Here is a 19,016-nt window from a genome sequence, read left to right as displayed (position 1 = left end):
AATTTTAAGACCCTCGACCAATAAACTTGATTCTGACTAATTTACTGATAGATACGTTCTTTCAAATATTTATTAAATTATTCCATTATTCAGCCTCTAAAACTGGCCAGTAGTTCAGTCAATACAGTGATTATTATATAGTATTCTCTCTGAACTGTGGATACAAATTGTTAAAAAATGTGTAGATTATACTTATTATACTTATTTTTAATGTGATTTGAAAACTAAAATTGACTTTCTAAAAGTGATAAAAACCTAACAAAATTAATTGATAATAAATTATTATTATTTATATTTTTTTTATTTCAACTTAAGCTTAAGCAAACTTTGGACAGGCAACACAAAACAAACTGTGGTAATAATTCTGGGTGCAGAAGTGGGTAAATGTATTGGTTTAATACTTAAAGCAGAAGAGAGATTCAAGATTAACTTTAGTGTCATTCAAACTATTCACAGGACAAGTGAACAGCAGAACGATTTCTGATCCAAGTCTTAAAATTATATATAATAAACTAGATAGAAGAAACTGTAAACAAAACAAAGACAGATAGAAGTCTCACCTCTGTTGGTCCTGATCTTTTCTTCTTCCAGTCTGGTGAAGATGTGCTCCTTCACACCAACCCGCTGAAACACACAGTCGTACCTGGTCCAGTCTTCAGGTTTGACTGATGAGAGGTCCAGGTCAACACTCATCTGGAAGGATCCATCGTGGTTGGGGAGGATCTCTCCGAGGTCCACGTCCTCATGAAGCTCCTCTCCATCTTTCCTCCAGAACATCATGGCTCCGTCAGGGTAGAAACCTGTAGCGTGGCAGCTGACTGGAGAGGAGGGAGTCTTCTGGAGGAGAGACACTGAGGGAAGGTCTGCAGAGAGAAGAGAAACACAGTTTATAGGTTCTTTATTACTATCACTACCTTGATACACTATATATACAGTATGTATACAATGCAAATACATCTCATTAATTGATAAAAGAAAGCCCCTTTCATAGTGCCGTCCCACAAATGTCCCACTATATTGCAGGAAAGATCTTTGCCTGCTTTTTGCCTTACGGCGTTCATATTGAGCCCGCGAAGGCAAAGTGATATTCTGCCCTTTCATAGTCTCTAACAGAGACTGAAGGGAAGAAACAGATGAAGAGAGGTGAGACAGATTAAAGAGTGCAGTGGACAGTGAGTGTGAGACAGACGAGTGGGGATAAATGTGTTGAGTCAGAGAAATAAAGAGAAGAAGAGAGAGAAAAAGAAATGTGTTTAAACTGAGACAGATTCAGCCTCTGTATGCTTTATATTTATTGTAATGTTACTTATGGTTGGAAACACAGAAGACATATTAACATTGTCGTGGTCATTAAACTACATCAGGTCATGTGACTCTACCTTTTCTCAGCAGAGAGCTCCTCCCCAAGTTCACAAGCTTCTTCAGCTCCTCAGGACAATACACGGTGTGGTAGTGTTTGTACCGATCCATCCAAGCTTTATTATTATCCAACTTGTGTTTGGTGATGACAGCCTGTTGTTTTGGAGCGACCCATGTCTCTGTCTCCAGGTCCAATGATAAGTCCTCTCCATCATAAGCGTACTGTTCATAACCTTTGACCTCATCAGTCTCATCATCCCATTCACAGCCAATCATCCTCTGGAGTATGTGGACACCTGAGAGACAGAGAGACAGAGACACTGCAGTAAACCAGAGTGAGATCACAGCCCAGTCATCTATCACCAGCTGATATCACATCTTTACCACAGAGACACACTGATCCACAGACACTCACACACAGAATCTACACCTCCTGCTGTTATTGTCTCCATGACAACCACTTACAGCCAGCCATCATCTGGACAGTGTGGACGTCTTAGAGAGAGACAGAGAGGCAGAGACTGCTGGGAAACAGAGGGACATCCTAACACACTTCATATCCTCTTTTCTTTAACCACAGAGACACATTGGCCCTCATTTATCAAACGAGCGTACGTCAGAAAGTGAGCGTAAAGTGGGCGTAAGATGATTTCTACGCAAGCCTCGGCATTTATCAATTTGGACGTGAGCGGACGGTACGATCAGATCTCATGTCTGCTCTCAGCTCGTGTACGCGAATCTGAGTCAGCGTGAAGTGCACACGTCTGAGTCGGAGAATTGATCTCAGACTATTGTATCGATGCCTGGAGCTGATAAAACTCTGTGGTGTTTTGATTTTTAATAGTGACAAAGCAAAACATGTTTGGACTACATAATTTATCATTAAAACATAATCCATAAATAAATAAACCCTGCGATCGTGAAATTCTTTAAACAGAATACCAGCCGAGGACATTAAATGTTGTTGTCTTCTGCTGTTTCCTGTTATTATTATTATTATTATTATTATTATTATCCAGCTCCGACACCGGAGCGTCAGCGTCTCCTCCACCAGCGGTGCTGCCCGAATAGAAACATTTCCAATCAGCGCCGTCACACGCTCCTCTGACTAGGACATCATTATTAGTAAATGTAAAGAGGTGAATAATATCTCTCCATCATAATAATAGCAATATTCGGATATTATATAGATTATTAGGCTTTATATAACGATGTAATTACTCAAACCTCGCCGGGAGTTTAATAGTCCGCTACTCTGCTGACAGCACCACTGATTTCCTTCTTTTTCACTTTTTATGCTGCCAAACAAAACCAGTTTGTTGTGTTGCAGCTGTTGGACGTCAGCGTTTCACTTTCTGCCTCTGAGAAATTCCTCTTCTTTTAGAATTAAAACTTACTTTAAAACATTGTTTACTTCCTTCAACCAAAAAGCTGAAAACTTCTAAGTCCGTGCTCCAAATGTAAAATAATCACTGGACTTGTTTGAGTTTATAACTATAAGTACTTTTATTTCATAAACCTCCGTCGCTGCGTATTTCTTTAATATGTCTATATTGCCCCTATTGTTAATCGTAATGGTGCACTTTGCTAATAAAGCTGAGTTTAGAGGGTGAAAAAATCCTCTTTTTGGCCGTATTGCGTCCTTCGGTGTCGTAAACTCTGAAGGCGAGTCTTCTGAATCGGGTATATATTAGGGCGTGGTATTTAAATGACGCTCGTTTCGAGCCGCCACATTTATCAACAGCCGATCACTCTTACGCTGTGATTGGAGAGATACGATCGTTTGATAAATCACACGTGAACCCTGTCGCAAGACCAAATATACGCTCAGATCTGCGCTCGTTTCTACGCTCGCTTGATAAATGAGGGCCAGTGTCTCCACTGAGACCACCAGTTTGTCTCCACTGAGACACCAGTTTGTCTCCACTGAGACCACCAGTTTGTCTCCACTGAGACACCAGTTTGTCTCCACTGAGACACCAGTTTGTCTCCACTGAGACCACTAGTTTGTCTCCACTGAGACACCAGTTTGTCTCCACTGAGACCACTAGTTTGTCTCCACTGAGACACCAGTTTGTCTCCACTGAGACCACTAGTTTGTCTCCACTGAGACACCAGTTTGTCTCCACTGAGACCACCAGTTTGTCTCCACTGAGACACCAGTTTGTCTCCACTGCTGAAGGTGGTGTGGCTTCATGTGAGCTGCAGGAACAGACACACTGAGGTGGAGTCCTGATCATCAGACTCTGATTAAACCTGAACTGAACGTTACATTGAGACCCTGCAGCCAGTGGATCAGTCCAACAATATCCTCTTCTATAAGACTTAAATTATTATTTGATTGTCAAAATTTGTGTCGACTACTTTTCTGTCAATCAACTAATCAATTAATTGAGTGATTGTTTCAGCACTATTGATGTTATTATGGAACCGACCCACCATGGTCAAGTAAAGTTAATCTAATCTCATCTGTGGTTTTTCTAAATATTTGTGGCTCAAATTAATTACAGTTGTCATTGATTATGTAACGAAAAAAGGACACTCAGAAGTCCTCAGAGCAAAAGGAGAAATCTTCTAATTGCTCTTTCATCAAACCAAAACGGAACAGTATTTAACATAAAATGATATAAAACAGAGAAAAGTAGATCATGCTCATATTTGAGGAACTGGAACTAGAAACTTTTTGATATTTTTGCTGAAAAAAAGACTTAAATGATTATTTGATTATCAAAGCGTGTGAGTTCTGTTGATCATCCAAACAGTTTATAGACTAATTGTTTCAGCACTATATACATATATTATGACCTACACACACTGTGGTGAAGTGAAATAAACAAATATAATCTGTCCTTCTACAACATATAAAGGTATATTATGGGATGGACACACTGTGTATTAGTAGGTAGAGTGGAGCTGTTAAACTCTTTAAACCTCTGATCTGAATGAGACGTTCACTATGTCGTCCTGTCAGCAGCTTTATTAAAACAAACCGCTCCTCCTCTCATATGAGGACCCATCAGAAGCAGCCTGTGTCCCCTTTACAGTCCCGGCTCCACACTTTGAGAAACCAGGCAGTAATGTTCCTCTATCAGCTGTGTGTTGTTAAACTGTTGAGATCAACAGGTTCCTGCAGTAGAGTTATTATGGAGCGACTCTCTGTGGGCAGTTCAGTAGAGTTACTCTGATCTAATCTAGTGGAGATAAAGTGTTAATAATCTCTGCTGGTTATTATGGGATGGACACAAACACTGTATCCATGTAGTATAGCAGCATTCACTAGTCTCAGTGTCTGACTGGGTTTCAGTCAAGAAAAGCTGTCAAACACTTTCATCTGACAATGGGGTGTGTGTGTGTGTGTGTGTTAACGTCTGTGTACTAAAATACAGGATGAAAATATAAAAATATACAACACAATAAACAACATTTTATCAGTAGAAAGTGAAACATCAACAAACCTCCAGTTTGGTTGAAGCGCTGCTTTACAACTTCAATGTTGTTTTTGAAGACCTGCTGGTCACCAAATAGAATCTCAGTCTCCCTCTGCCAGTACTGAGGATCATCTCCTGTGACTCTGATCATCCACTCCTGTTTGGGTTCATATTTCCTGCTGTTACTATCATAATGCACTACCTCAATCTCATTAACCAAACCAACAAACACAAACTCTGGGAAGTTTGGGACTTGAGACGATGCAGTGATGAAATTCATCATAGAGTGAGTCACTGTAAGAAAAAACAAGTCATCATTTCAGTTTTTATATCACAGTTTTATAAATCACTTAACAATCTTATTTTCCTGCTCACAGAAATTAATTAATTAATAGTTAATGTAAATATATAATGTTACAGTCTAAGTTATTCTGTTTACACACATTAGTGAACAATATCAAATATTGTACCAACAAAGCAGGAAGTTGTTTGGCTTCAGCAGGAAAACAACGATACCAACTGACTTTTCAGATAAAAAAATAAAAATAAAAAACCTATGATTTTTTTTCACTGCATATGTGCACATATACTTTTATATTCAGCTTGTTCTGAGTTCAATAAAGATACCAAACACTTAATTATGCTCCTTGTAGGTCTTTGGACACATGGTACTCCTGTTTTTCCCTGAATTATAATGGACTCGAGTTCAAAAACAGCAGTCCATGTCGTCGACCAAAAATATATATAGTGATAAGAAAAACTAACTGTTCAGCAAAACGGTTTGACCCAACATGACTTCACATTTGTGTTCAGGGAGAAGACTCCAACAGGAAAATAAACATTTCAGTCGCGGACACAGACGGAATAATAGCGACACACTTTATATAAGAAACGACCGTAAAACACTAATATCTTGTATTAGAGCACTAAATGTAGTTATGGACAAGAACCGTTTAGTATAAAAGTCTTTTAATGTTGTTTTTAAAATTTATTTTTCTAAATGTGGCCTGGACTGTTGCGCGAGAGAAGCCCCCGACTGCAGGGTGCAATTTGGGCGGAGCTCTACGGAGGTTGAGGGTGGAGTCAAACATTGAGGTTGGCATAATGAAAATGGGAATGACAACAGCTTTTTTTTTTAAAGCTTTAATGCCGCTTTAAACTTCCTTATTTGTCATTTCACATTTTTACTGACATCTTGTTATTGCACTGTGCGCTGTGGTATCCCTGCTATTACATTATCTAATAGTTTGTCTAATGTTGTTATATATGTATTTCTGTTTAATTCCGATAACACATAAATATGCTCCTTATTTGTTTAAATGCAGCCAATAATAATAATAATAGAAGTGTACTTCATGGCTGTCATCAATAAGTGGTGCCACTGAGTAAATCTAACAGACTCCACCCACCTCAATGTTTGACTCCACCCACCTCAACGTTTGACTCCACCCACCTCAACGGACGTTAAGCTCCGCCCAGAATCGCACCCTGCAGTCAGGTGGAGTTGTTGCGCTGCAACGTCATGCTGCCATTTTAACATTAACATGATCAGACCGTATCGGTCTTAATGGTCCTGATAATATATAATAATAATATAATATAATAATGACACAAATAAAAGATATAAAAGTTGATGAAAACACACTTGTGCCCTTTTCAGGATTAGAGTATTGACTATCCCTCTTTACAAAAGTTCAACTAAAGTTTATAGGGATCATTCAATGAGGTGAACAGACAGGATTTACTGACGTCAACTTTAAGATGATGGGTTGTTACTTTTTAATATTTCTATAATATACACAGAAGTCCAGGAAATAAACATCAAAGACATTCATAAAACGCTGAAACTCATAAATACAGTGTAGAAAGACATGAAGCATTTTGTTTCTTTCACAATAAAGCAACAAAACAATGTGAACTCACTTGGTGCAGCGCCATGCAGGGCTGTTCCCAGGAGAACCAGAGCAGCAAAGATCTGCATTGTGACCGTCTGAAGATTTACCAGAGTGAAGCTTTGTGTGTTTGTCTGAAGAGAGAAACAGAGATCATCCTTCCTGCTCCACAATCAGAGTTGAAATGAGGAGAAAACAAGAGGTGACGCTGAACAAACCTTCATCTGAGCCAATGGGAATTTATTCTGAGCATGACGTCACTTGTATCTAGGTAAAACAGACTCAGACAAGTTATGAACGAAAGTGAAAGTATATGTGCGTCTCAATAAATGACAATATCATAGAAAAGACTATTTCCAGTAGTTCAAGTCAAACAGTCCCAACCAAGTATTGAGTCATATAGATGACAGACTTTTCAGAGGACAACATTTACACATTAAACAGACTTTTTATGTTGTTGTTTTTTTTGCAATATTCACATTTGAGACACTGAATTTCAGGTCTTCATTAAATGTAAGCCATAATCATTATAATAAGAATAAATTAAATAAATGAAGACATGAAATGGTTCATTCTGTGTATAATGGATCTATATAATGTGTTATTTCACCTTTTTGAATTGAACTACTGACATAAATAAACTTTCTATGATATTCTAATTCATTGAGATGCTCCTGTATATGATGTTACTTCAGCCTGTGTAAGAGGACGGGGAGACACTCAACTTTGTTCACATATGAAAGGAGTTTTATTCTTTCTGCTGCTCACATCTTGTCAACATGTTTTGCAGACTAATGAAATGTGCAGAAATGTTGTGTCAGGTCAGAGGTTACTGTCAGCTACAGACCAGACACTGAGCAGTTTGTGGGGATTCAGTAGTGTCTTATTGTTCTTTTGTTCTGTATGGCTGCCCTGGGATTTAAAACAGTCCTGATCAAAAATATCAACAACAAACAACAAATCCAAGTTTGGTTTCCTGGATGTTATAGTGAGTAAATGAGGTGAGGTGCTGCCCCCAGTGGTTCAAAGCTGCAGTTGATCTACAGACTGGCTTTATCTCTTATTTTAAACAGATATGTGAGCAGTCAAACCATCTGCTTATTAAATGAGATGGAGGGGAACATATTAAATCCCTCTGAAGTTCTTATCTAATGAGCTGTTCTATGAAATATGTCAGTATGTTAAAGTGTTTAGTTTAGCTCCACTACAGGCCTGAACACTGGTGTTGGCACACATCAGGTCAACTATCAGGACAAACAATATCATAAAACACAAGGTGGTCTCCATGAAACAATATTTCACCTCATTGTTGGAGTTTGGAATGAAAATAAATAAAAGTGAAGCAGAAAGCGAGTCAGAGAGCTTCTTAAACACAAGCATCAGATCAGCTCAGCTCTGTCCTACAGAATAAATGCTCCGGAGCTGATTTGAAGCTGTGGACGCTGAAAACTGCTGAAACAACAGAAACTGAACACCTCTGTTGATGTTTGAATACATGATCCTGCTTTTCATTTTGCTTTGGCGCTTCATATAGTTTCTCTGTTTCCACCCTCTCTTACTGCTGTTGAAGGACTTTATAAAAAGTTATAGAAGTTAATAAGGTTTAATAAGAAACTTAGATGTTTTGTTGTCACTATTCCAACTGAGACAAAAATGTTCATGATTATTACACAAACAAATCAATCTGTGTCACATCTTTTATCCAGACATTGTAGTATTTATATTATTTGTTACTTTGAGCTCTGGTTGACCAAACCTCTTTCTGCTGATCAATACCTGAGTTTATCACCAGAAGATCCAGTTATAAAAATCTTCAAGGAGTGTTTAACTGTCAGAAAAACAAGATTATACAATCAGCACAAACATCGTGAATATGGTGCATTCAGTGTTATTCAGTTACAAACAAATAGTCATATCAAGGCCAAGTAGAAGTTAAAATAAATAAATATAAAGATGTGTTTTAGCTGCGCAGGAACAAAATCAGCACTGACTGGAAAAGTGAAGCAAAGAATTAAAAGGTGATGGTACCTGGAGATGCCACATGAGGAACTTCTTTATCTCTCAATAAAGGTGTGTCAACAGAGACAGGTACCAAGCGAGACGGCTCACTGACCTCTCAGTCCCTGTACCTGTCAGGTGAGTTCAGTTACTGCCACGCCCCTTTAGGAGACGAGCTGCAGGTCCAATGGGAGAAATAAAAGTGAGTGCAGATTATGATGTATAACAGGATTTTAAGTTTAATCTTGGAGTGAGAGTTACGGAGGGAAAAGCAAGTTAGAGAGAGTTTAGATAAACTGATATTCATGAACCTGACTCTAAAGACTCAAAAGGAAGTTGTAGTTGGAAAGACTGAGGAATGTTTCTCTGGCAGATTGTTTCACTGCAGTGACTTCTCTCACAGCTGAGCCTGAATATTTATGGGGAGGCAGGAATTTTTGAAAGGTGGCAACATATGGCAGACATATATATACTGAATTTAATCAGTTATCACTGTTTGATGACAAATAGTATGTACACACTACAAAAGGACACGGGCTGCCATTTACAAACTCATACAGACAAACTTAATCTCATGCAATCAATGTGTTGCATTTGAGGTTTCATGTGAAACAGTTCATATTAGGAATACGTGACCATACAATGTGATCTCACTTAATAGGAGATAGAAGTATGGTAACACTACTGTAGGTGGGGCATTATCACAGGAAAGGCATTAAGGTAAGACACAGGTGTTGAGTGGCAGATATGTGAGTGGGGAAGCAAACAGTTTTTGACAAGAAGAAACTATCAAAAGAAAAACTTACCCATGAAGACCATTGAACTGAGCTGTACTAAGGTGAGCATAAATACACTGGAAATAAATGGGTCAAGGCACTCAAACACGGTTCTGGACAACGCTGTTATTGTTCACTCAGAACACACATTCTCCCAGTTTGTCCCTCAGTCTTTTTACATAACCTTCAGATCTGCCATGAGAACAGAAACCACTGTCTTTCATTGTAGCCTTTTTCCAGTTACGATAACCCTTGAATGAGGTGAAAACAGTCCTTGGAGCATCAGGGAGTGAAAAATGCCTACAAGCAAAACAGTAAGTTGCATCTTTTGAGTGAGAGTATTCTAACCAGGGGTGAGATTTGTACCAGTCGCTGCTGAAGCTTCTCCTGGCTCCTCCCTGGAGGGTCTTAGGGAAACTCTCTCACACTGGCACCTCACACCTGGACTTGGATACGTCTAGAAGATGGAGAGGAGGAGAAATTTAAACTGCATTACATCTGAACTAATTATACAATATGATGACTAGTAAAACATAATCAATTTGGAACTGTCATTGATAAGTTATAACCATCAGACTGTGTTTAACACACACTAACATTTTAGCCTGGGAGAGTATTTTTAGGTTAATTTGTTTAATTTTGGAATTTAATCTGAGCAATAGATCTAAAATACACTTCACAAAATATTAAAACTCTGTCTCCATCTCATCACACTTTCACACTGACAAGTTTCCCCAATTACTCATATATAAGCAAACATGAATATTTATATTTATTTGAAGAAGTCTAAGCAATGTCTCTTAAATACAGCTGATAGCAAAACGTCCCTGGTCGCCTTGGCCTTGTATTCTTTCTCTGTCACTTTTCTGTTGCCCTTCTCTCTCTCCTTCCACCTCATCTTCATCTTCTCTCTCTCCTTCCACCTCATCTTCATCTTTTCTCTCTCCTTCCACCTCATCTTCATCTTCTCTCTCCATCCACCTCATCTTCATCTTCTCTCTCTCATCCACCTCATCTTCATCTTCTCTCTCCTTCCACCTCATCTTCATCTTCTCTCTCTCATCCACCTCATCTTCATCTTTTCTGTCCTTCCACCTCATCTTCATCTTTTCTGTCCTTCCACCTCATCTTCATCTTTTCTCTCTCCTTCCACCTCATCTTCATCTTCTCTCTCCTTCCACCTCATCTTCATCTTCTCTCTCTCATCCACCTCATCTTCATCTTCTCTCTCCTTCCACCTCATCTTCATCTTCTCTCTCTCATCCACCTCATCTTCATCTTTTCTCTCTCCTTCCACCTCATCTTCATCTTCTCTCTCCTTCCACCTCATCTTCATCTTCTCTCTCCTTCCACCTCATCTTCATCTTCTCTCTCTCATCCACCTCATCTTCATCTTTTCTGTCCTTCCACCTCATCTTCATCTTTTCTGTCCTTCCACCTCATCTTCATCTTTTCTCTCCTTCCATCAGTTGTTCATTTTCTATTTCTTTCATCTTTCTCTTTGGTGGGAAAAAACAACGTATGCTACCTTTCCTCTTAATTTCTGTAAAATTCAAAGTAACTTTTAATCAATATTAGCGTTTGTAGCCTACTTTACACATAACTAAGGTCAGACCTAGCTAACATTACATGTATAGTTAACGAAATAACTTTCTCCAACCAGATTTTTATCATCGCAAAACCAGAATCACAGCTATGCTAGCACTGTGCTTCCATTATAATTTAATTTCTTGATAGATAGTTAATCAGTTTTTACCTCTTTCCCGCCGTCTCTTCTCTCCTCGCGACTCCTGGCTCCCTCGCTTCGCGCCACTCAGTTTTCAAAACAAATCAGTGTCTTGCCGGCCGCTCTGACGTTAACTCGTGCTGCATTCACTGCAGTCGGACATTGGAAACTCGCGCTGGTAAATGTCGAATCGGACGTAACTTTTCTTTTAATTCGTTGCTGCCAGCTGGGGTTGCAGCAGGGGGGGCAAGGCTTTCTTTTATGCCTCCCTCTTACCTCAGAAAAATGAACAGGGACTCATTGGAGTGTCAGCGATTGAGACCATAGTGTTGTCCTGAAAAAAAATTCTGTAAAACTTTGAACCCCCAACAAACAAATAATAACTCTTAACTGTTGTCTTTTTCAGAAGAACAATACTCATTATATAAACCCTGATCATTACAAGTTGTAGTTAAATGGAGGCTGTTACACTCTAAACAGAAATGTTTTCAATTACACAAACACTATTTTTTGTCAATTTTTCAGCTTTATTTAATATCTTGATATTATATTGACACATGATAAAAGCTGACAATTAAAAATGAGCCATAAAAATGAGTTTTGAGAGCAATGAACGAAGAAAAGTTATTTGAACGAAATTAAAACAAAACATTCTAGAAATCCAGATGAAACATTTATTTTATAGCTTTATATATTATACACACCATATCTCTACATGATGATTTACACACTGGTGTACTTTTTAAGTGAAGAACAGAATCCAGTTCACCAAATAAAACTAAAGAAAAAGAGCTTCTTCTCCATAAAACCTTGTGAAACAGATCAGAGATCTTCTCCACAACATGACAGAGTTTAGAAGTGTTGTACGGGACATGACAGGACACACAGAGACACCAGCATCACACAACAACTTACACATGTTGTCCAGTGTTGTCACAGGGTTTCTGGATTTAACATGTTTAAGTGGAACATTATAAATATTAAAACCCTTGAGAAGCTCACCTTCCACTTCAGGCTTGTGTCTAATATTTATGCTCACCACCAGTTTGTGTTAAACCACATCTGCTGAATCTGTTAACCAGGAAAATGTCACTCATTTAAAAACAGTTTGGACATTTGGCCTTTTCTTTGAATTATATTTTCGATTGCAAAAGAAGGATTTCTGAGAATTCAAAGCAAATGAAATGATTGTTCACTTCAGAATGAAACACAAAGTCGTCCATGGTTCTCATATGTGAGAAATTCTGCAGAGGTCAAATCAAAAATGTTTCATAAATCTCATCAGGGAATCAGACATTTCACATAAACTTCATTTATATAACTTAACTTAAATAATGGAAGTGTGTTTACGCCCCACCCATCCTTTATTAATATTACAAAGATTTTTGCACAATGTATATTTATTATTATTTATGACCACTGTTTTATTAACCATATCTGCTAAATGTCCCATAGTGCACTACAGACACAGTGCAAAATGTGTCCATAAACCTAAAGAAGAAATAGAAAAAATATATATAAAAATCTGAATTATTTACCATAGAGGTTTGGAGAGTAAAATTCCACAAAGCCTCATATTTACAGCTTCATTTAGATCTCAAATATCCATGATTCATTAACTAGTGTGAACATTTTGTAAGCATTTAGCTAATATGCTTTTTAAACAAATTATTTATTTGTAATCCTTTTCAACACTGTTTCAGTGATTTGGTGTCACTGTTTTTCTTAAGGTTCATATTTGACTTTTTAATATTACACTTTATCTGACCTGCCGATGTGAAGGTTTCTGAAAGAATCTGTGTCTTTCTGTTCACACTTTTATTAATATCTCAACTTTGTTATGGAAAATCTGTATAAAGTCAAATATGTTCTTCTTGTGTCACAAAAGCTGAATAAGAAACAATGACAGAAGTTGTTTTACACAAAGTTGAAGGCGTCTTTGTTTAACAGCAGGTGTGAAAAGTTCATGTCTCCTGAAGCAGCCCACTTTGTGCAGGGTTGTGTGTTTGGCCTTCAGGGTTGTCTTTTTCAGAATTCAGTTTCTCAGAGAACTCAGAGTTGTTTTCAGAAGATGACTTACAGTTGGCTGAAAAACAAAACACACACATGGTTTTAGTCGTCACAACTGCCAAATGCCAGAGTATCTTCTAACACCTTCTTCTCTGTGGACATGATCCCCTCTTCTATTCACTCACACTGACAAATTAATCTCTTCTACCTTCCTTTTTTTAACCCACTTAACTAACTTAATAATTTTAGGAGCAAAACCAGTTCCAGAGTGTAAACCTTCATGTTGACTCTTTTCCTCAGCACACAGCTCACTCTGACTCCTCTTGCAAAAAGGGTTTTATTAATCCTCTGTCCCTTGAACAAACAATAAACTAAAATACTCTCCACAACACAGTGGAAAAACATTGCAACTCCACTCTACCTGTGAGCTCCTACCTGCCTTAAAGCATCCCATTGCACCTTCTGTAAACTAAGAATCCAATCACAGCGAGGAGGAGGAGGACGAGAGGAAGAACGACTGCAGGAATGATGATGACGTTCTTGTCAGTGGGTTTCTCTGTTGAGCAGAAAACAACAAGAAATAGTCACAACCTGAACAGGTGAAGCAGGTCAGAAGAGAAGAACGTCAGTTTATCAGTTTTTTTATTATTATCCTCGTCTATAACTTTGTTGTCTTTGTTTAGCTGCATGTCTGTGTTGGTTTCTGTCCCATATGTGGGTTTTTGACACAAACTCTGTTTTGAATGTTAACATCCTCGGCCAATAAACTTGATTCTGACTAATTTACTGATAGATACGTTCTTTCATATATTTATTAAATTATTCCATTATTCAGCCTCTAAAACTGGCCAGTAGTTCAGTCAATACAGTGATTATTATATAGTATTCTCTCTGAACTGTGGATACAAATTAAAAGGTTGAAAAAATGTGTAGATTATATATATTTTTAATGTGATTTGAAAACTGAAATTGACTTTCAAAAAGTGATAAAAACCTAAAAAAATAAATAAATTGATGATAAATTATTTTTGTATTATTATTTATTTATTTTTTTATTTCAACTTAAGCTCAAGCAAACATTGGACAGGCAACACAAAACAAACTGTGGTAATAATTCTGGGTGCAGAAGTGGGTAAATGTATTGGTTTAATACTTAAAGCAGAAGAGAGATTCAAGATTAACTTTAGTGTCATTCAAACTATTCACAGGACAAGTGAACAGCAGAACGATTTCTGATCTAAGTCTTAAAATGATATATAAAAAACTAGATACAAGAAAGTGTAAACAAAACAAAGACAGATAGAAGTCTCACCTCTGTTGGTCCTGATCTTTTCTTCTTCCAGTCTGGTGAAGATGTGCTCCTTCACACCAACCAGCTGAAACACACAGTCGTACCTGGTCCAGTCTTCAGGTTTGACTGATGAGAGGTCCAGGTCAACACTCATCTGGAAGGATCCATCGTGGTTGGGGAGGATCTCTCCGAGGTCCACGTCCTCATGAAGCTCCTCTCCATCTTTCCTCCAGAACATCATGGCTCCGTCAGGGTAGAAACCTGTAGCGTGGCAGCTGACTGGAGAGGAGGGAGTCTTCTGGAGGAGAGACACTGAGGGAAGGTCTGCAGAGAGAAGAGAAACACACTTTATAGGTTCTTTATTACTATCACTACCTTAATACACTATATATACAGTATGTATACAATGCAAATACATCTTATTATTTGAGAAAAGAAAGCCCCTTTCATAGTGCCGTCCCACAAATGTCCCGCTATATTGCTGGAAAGATCTTAGCCTGCTTTTTGCCTTACGGCGTTTATATTGAGCTCACGAAGGCAAAGTGATATTCTGCCCTTTCATAGTCTCTAACAGAGACTGAAGGGAAGAAACAGATGAAGAGAGGTGAGACAGATTAAAGAGTGCAGTGGACAGTGAGTGTGAGACAGACGAGTGGGGATAAATGTGTTGAGTCAGAGAAATAAAGAGACGAGAGAGAAAAAGAAATGTGTTTAAACTGAGACAGATTCAGCCTCTGTATGCTTTAGATTTATTGTAATGTTACTTATGGTTGGAAACACAGAAGGCATATTAACATTGTCGTGGTCATTAAACTACATCAGGTCATGTGACTCTACCTTTTCTCAGCAGAGAGCTCCTCCCGAAGTTCACATACTTCTTCAGCCACTCAGGACAAATCTGGGTGTGGTAGTGCTTCAACCGAGCCATCAGAGCTTTGTCATCATGCCACTTGTGTTTGGTGATGACAGCCTGTTGTTGTGGAGCGACCCATGTCTCTGTCTCCAGGTCCAATGATATGAAGTCTTCTCCATCATAAGCATGCTGATTATAACCTTTGACCTCATCAGTCTCATCATCCCATTCACAGCCATACATCACCTGGACAATGTGGACACCTGAGAGACAGAGAGACAGAGACACTGCAGTAAACCAGAGTGAGATCACAGCCCAGTCATCTATCACCAGCTGATATCACATCTTTACCACAGAGACACACTGATCCACAGACACTCAGACACAGAATCTACACCTCCTGCTGTTATTGTCTCCATGACAACCACTTACAGCCAGCCATCATCTGGACAGTGTGGACGTCTTAGAGAGAGACAGAGAGGCAGAGACTGCTGGGAAACAGAGTGACATCCTAACACACTTCATATCCTCTTTTCTTTAACCACAGAGACACACTGTCTCCACTGAGACCATCACGACTATTATTCAATTAATCATTATTGTTTACAATGTCAAATGTCAGGAAATTATGAAAAAAGGACACTCAGAAGTCCTCAGAGCAAAAGGAGAAATCTTTTAATTTCTCTTTTATCAAACCAACACTGAACAGTATTTAACATAAAATGATATAAAACAGAGAAAAGTACATCATGCTCATATTTGAGGAACTGGAACTAGAAACTTTTTGACATTTTTGCTGAAAAAAAGACTTAAATGATTAATTGATCATCAAAATGTGTGAGTTCTGTCGATCATCCAAACAGTTTATCGACTAATTGTTTCAGCACTATATACATATATTATGGCCTACACACACTGTGGTGAAGTGAAATAAACAAATATAATCTGTCCTTCTACAACATATAAAGGTATATTATGGGATGGACACACTGTGTATTAGTAGGTAGAGTGGAGCTGTTAAACTCTTTAAACCTCTGATCTGAATGAGACGTTCACTATGTCGTCCTGTCAGCAGCTTTATTAAAACAAACCGCTCCTCCTCTCATATGAGGACCCATCAGAAGCAGCCTGTGTCCCCTTTACAGTCCTGGCTCCACACTTTGAGAAACCAGGCAGTAATGTTCCTCTATCAGCTGTGTGTTGTTAAACTGTTGAGATCAACAGGTTCCTGCAGTAGAGTTATTATGGAGCGACTCTCTGTGGGCAGTTCAGTAGAGTTACTCTGATCTAATCTAGTGGAGATAAAGTGTTAATAATCTCTGCTGGTTATTATGGGATGGACACAAACACTGTATCCATGTAGTATAGCAGCATTCACTAGTCTCAGTGTCTGACTGGGTTTCAGTCAAGAAAAGCTGTCAAACACTTTCATCTGACAATGGTGTGTGTGTGTGTGTGTGTGTGTGTGTGTGTGTGTGTGTGTGTGTGTTCATACATCTGTGTACTAAAATACAGGATGAAAATATAAAAATATACAACACAATAAACAACATTTTATCAGTAGAAAGTGAAACATCAACAAACCTCCAGTTTGGTTGAAGCGCTGCTTTGCAACTTCCATGTTGTTTTTGAAGGCCTGCTGTTCACCAAATAGAATCTCAGTCTGTCTCTGCCAGATCTGAGGATCATCTTCTGTGGCTCTGATCATCCACTCCTGTTTGGGTTCATATTTCCTGCTGTTACTATCATAGTGATCTGTCTCAATCTCATTAACCAAACCAACAAACACAAACTCTGGGAAGTTTGGGACTTGAGACGATGCAGTGATGAAATTCATCATAGAGTGAGTCACTGTAAGAAAAAACAAGTCATCATTTCAGTTTTTATATCACAGTTTTATAAATCACTTAACAATCTTATGTTCCTGCTCACAGAAATTAATGAATTAATAATTGATGTAAATATATCATGTTACAGTCTAAGTTATTCTGTTTACACACATTAGTGAACAATATCAAATATTGTACCAACAAAGCAGGAAGTTGTTTGGCTTCAGCAGGAAAACAACGATATCAACTGAATTTTCAGATAAAAAAATAAAAATAAAAAACCTATGATTTTTTTTCACTGCATATGTGTGCATATACTTTTATATTCAGCTTGTTCTGAGTTCATTAAAATACCCCTGCAGGGTGCAATTCAGGGCGGAGCTCAACAGAGGTGAGGTGGGTGGAGTCAAACATTGAGGTTTGCATAATGAAAATGGGAATGACAACAGCTTTTTTTAAAGTTTTAATGCCACTTTAAACTTCCTTATTTGTCATTTCACACTTTTACTGACATCTTGTTATTGCACCACGTGCTGTGGTATCCCTGCTATTACATTATCTAATAGTTTATCTCATGTTGTTATATATATATTTCTGTTTAATTCTGATAACAAGTATATAAGCTCCTTATTTGTTTATATGCAACCAATAATAATAATAATAGAAATGTGCTTCGCGGCTGTCATCAATAAGTGGAGCCATTGAGTAAATCTAACAGACTCCATCCCCACCTCAACGTTTGACTCCACCCACCTCAAAGGACGTTAAGCTCCGCCCAGAATTGCACCCTGCAGTCAGGTGTAGTTGTTGCGCACCATTTTAACATTAACATGATCAGACCGTATCGGTCTTAATGGTCCTGATAATATGAAATAATGACACAAATAAAAGATATTAAAGTTGATGAAAACACACTTGTGCCCTTTTCAGGATTAGAGTATTGACTATCCCTCTTTACAAAAGTTCAACTAAAGTTTATAGGGATCATTCAATGAGGTGAACAGACAGGATTTACTAACGTCAACTTTAAGATGATGGGTTGTTACTTTTTAATATTTCTATAATATACACAGAAGTCCGGGAAATAAACATCAAAGACATTCATAAAACGCTGAAACTCATAAATACAGTATAGAAAGACATGAAGCATTTTGTTTCTTTGACAATAAACCAACAAAACAATGTGAACTCACTTGGTGCAGCGCCATGCAGGGCTGTTCCCAGGAGAACCAGAGCAGCAAAGATCTGCATTGTGACCGTCTGAAGATTTACCAGAGTGAAGCTTTGTGTGTTTGTCTGAAGAGAGAAACAGAGATCATCCTTCCTGCTCCACAATCAGAGTTGAAATGAGGAGAAAACAAGAGGTGACGCTGAACAAACCTTCATCTGAGCCAATGGGAATTTATTCTGAGCATGACGTCACTTGTATCTAGGTCAAACAGACTCAGACAGGTTTTGAACAGAAGTGAAAGTACATGTGCGTCTCAATAAATGACAATATCATAGAAAAGACTATTTCCAGTAGTTCAAGTCAAACAGTCCCAACCAAGTATTGAGTCATATAGATGACTGACTCTTCAGAGGAAACATTTACATATTAAACAGACTGTTTATGTTGTTGTTTTTTTGCAATATTCATTTTTTTTGAGACACTGAATTTCAGGTCTTCATTAAATGTAAGCCATAATCATTATAATAAGAATAAATTAAATACATGAAGACATGAAATGGTTCATTCTGTGTATAATGGATCTATATAATGTGTTATTTCACCTTTTTGAATTGAATTACTGACATAAATAAACTTTCTATGGTATTCTAATTCACTGAGATGCTCCTGTATATGATGTTACT

The 19,016-nt window shown here is 38.0% G+C and overlaps 2 protein-coding genes across 2 annotated transcripts; both read right to left on the bottom strand.

The window, feature by feature from the left end:
- Positions 1-311: 311 nt before the first annotated feature.
- Positions 312-8,028, bottom strand: LOC131968324 (class I histocompatibility antigen, F10 alpha chain-like). The gene is made up of 5 exons (XM_059329146.1): positions 6,898-8,028; positions 6,711-6,813; positions 4,815-5,081; positions 1,380-1,655; positions 312-863 (listed from the first exon to the last, which is right to left on the bottom strand). The coding sequence occupies exons 1-5, from the start codon at positions 6,901-6,903 to the stop codon at positions 499-501; spliced, it is 1,017 nt and encodes a 338-aa protein (XP_059185129.1). The 5' UTR covers positions 6,904-8,028; the 3' UTR covers positions 312-498.
- Positions 8,029-11,839: 3,811 nt separating this feature from the next.
- On the bottom strand, positions 11,840-18,642 carry LOC131969162 (class I histocompatibility antigen, F10 alpha chain-like). Its single transcript, XM_059330339.1, has 6 exons — positions 18,356-18,642; positions 16,918-17,184; positions 15,318-15,596; positions 14,502-14,804; positions 13,625-13,745; positions 11,840-13,265 (listed from the first exon to the last, which is right to left on the bottom strand). Exons 1-5 carry the CDS (start codon positions 18,411-18,413, stop codon positions 13,630-13,632), a joined length of 1,023 nt encoding a protein of 340 aa, XP_059186322.1. The 5' UTR covers positions 18,414-18,642; the 3' UTR covers positions 11,840-13,265; positions 13,625-13,629.
- Between the last annotated feature and the right edge of the window lie 374 nt (positions 18,643-19,016).

The sequence above is a fragment of the Centropristis striata genome, chromosome 3 (assembly GCF_030273125.1).
Source record: "Centropristis striata isolate RG_2023a ecotype Rhode Island chromosome 3, C.striata_1.0, whole genome shotgun sequence".
Classification (NCBI taxonomy): Eukaryota; Metazoa; Chordata; class Actinopteri; order Perciformes; family Serranidae; genus Centropristis; species Centropristis striata.
This window is presented reverse-complemented; position numbering and strand designations above follow the sequence as displayed.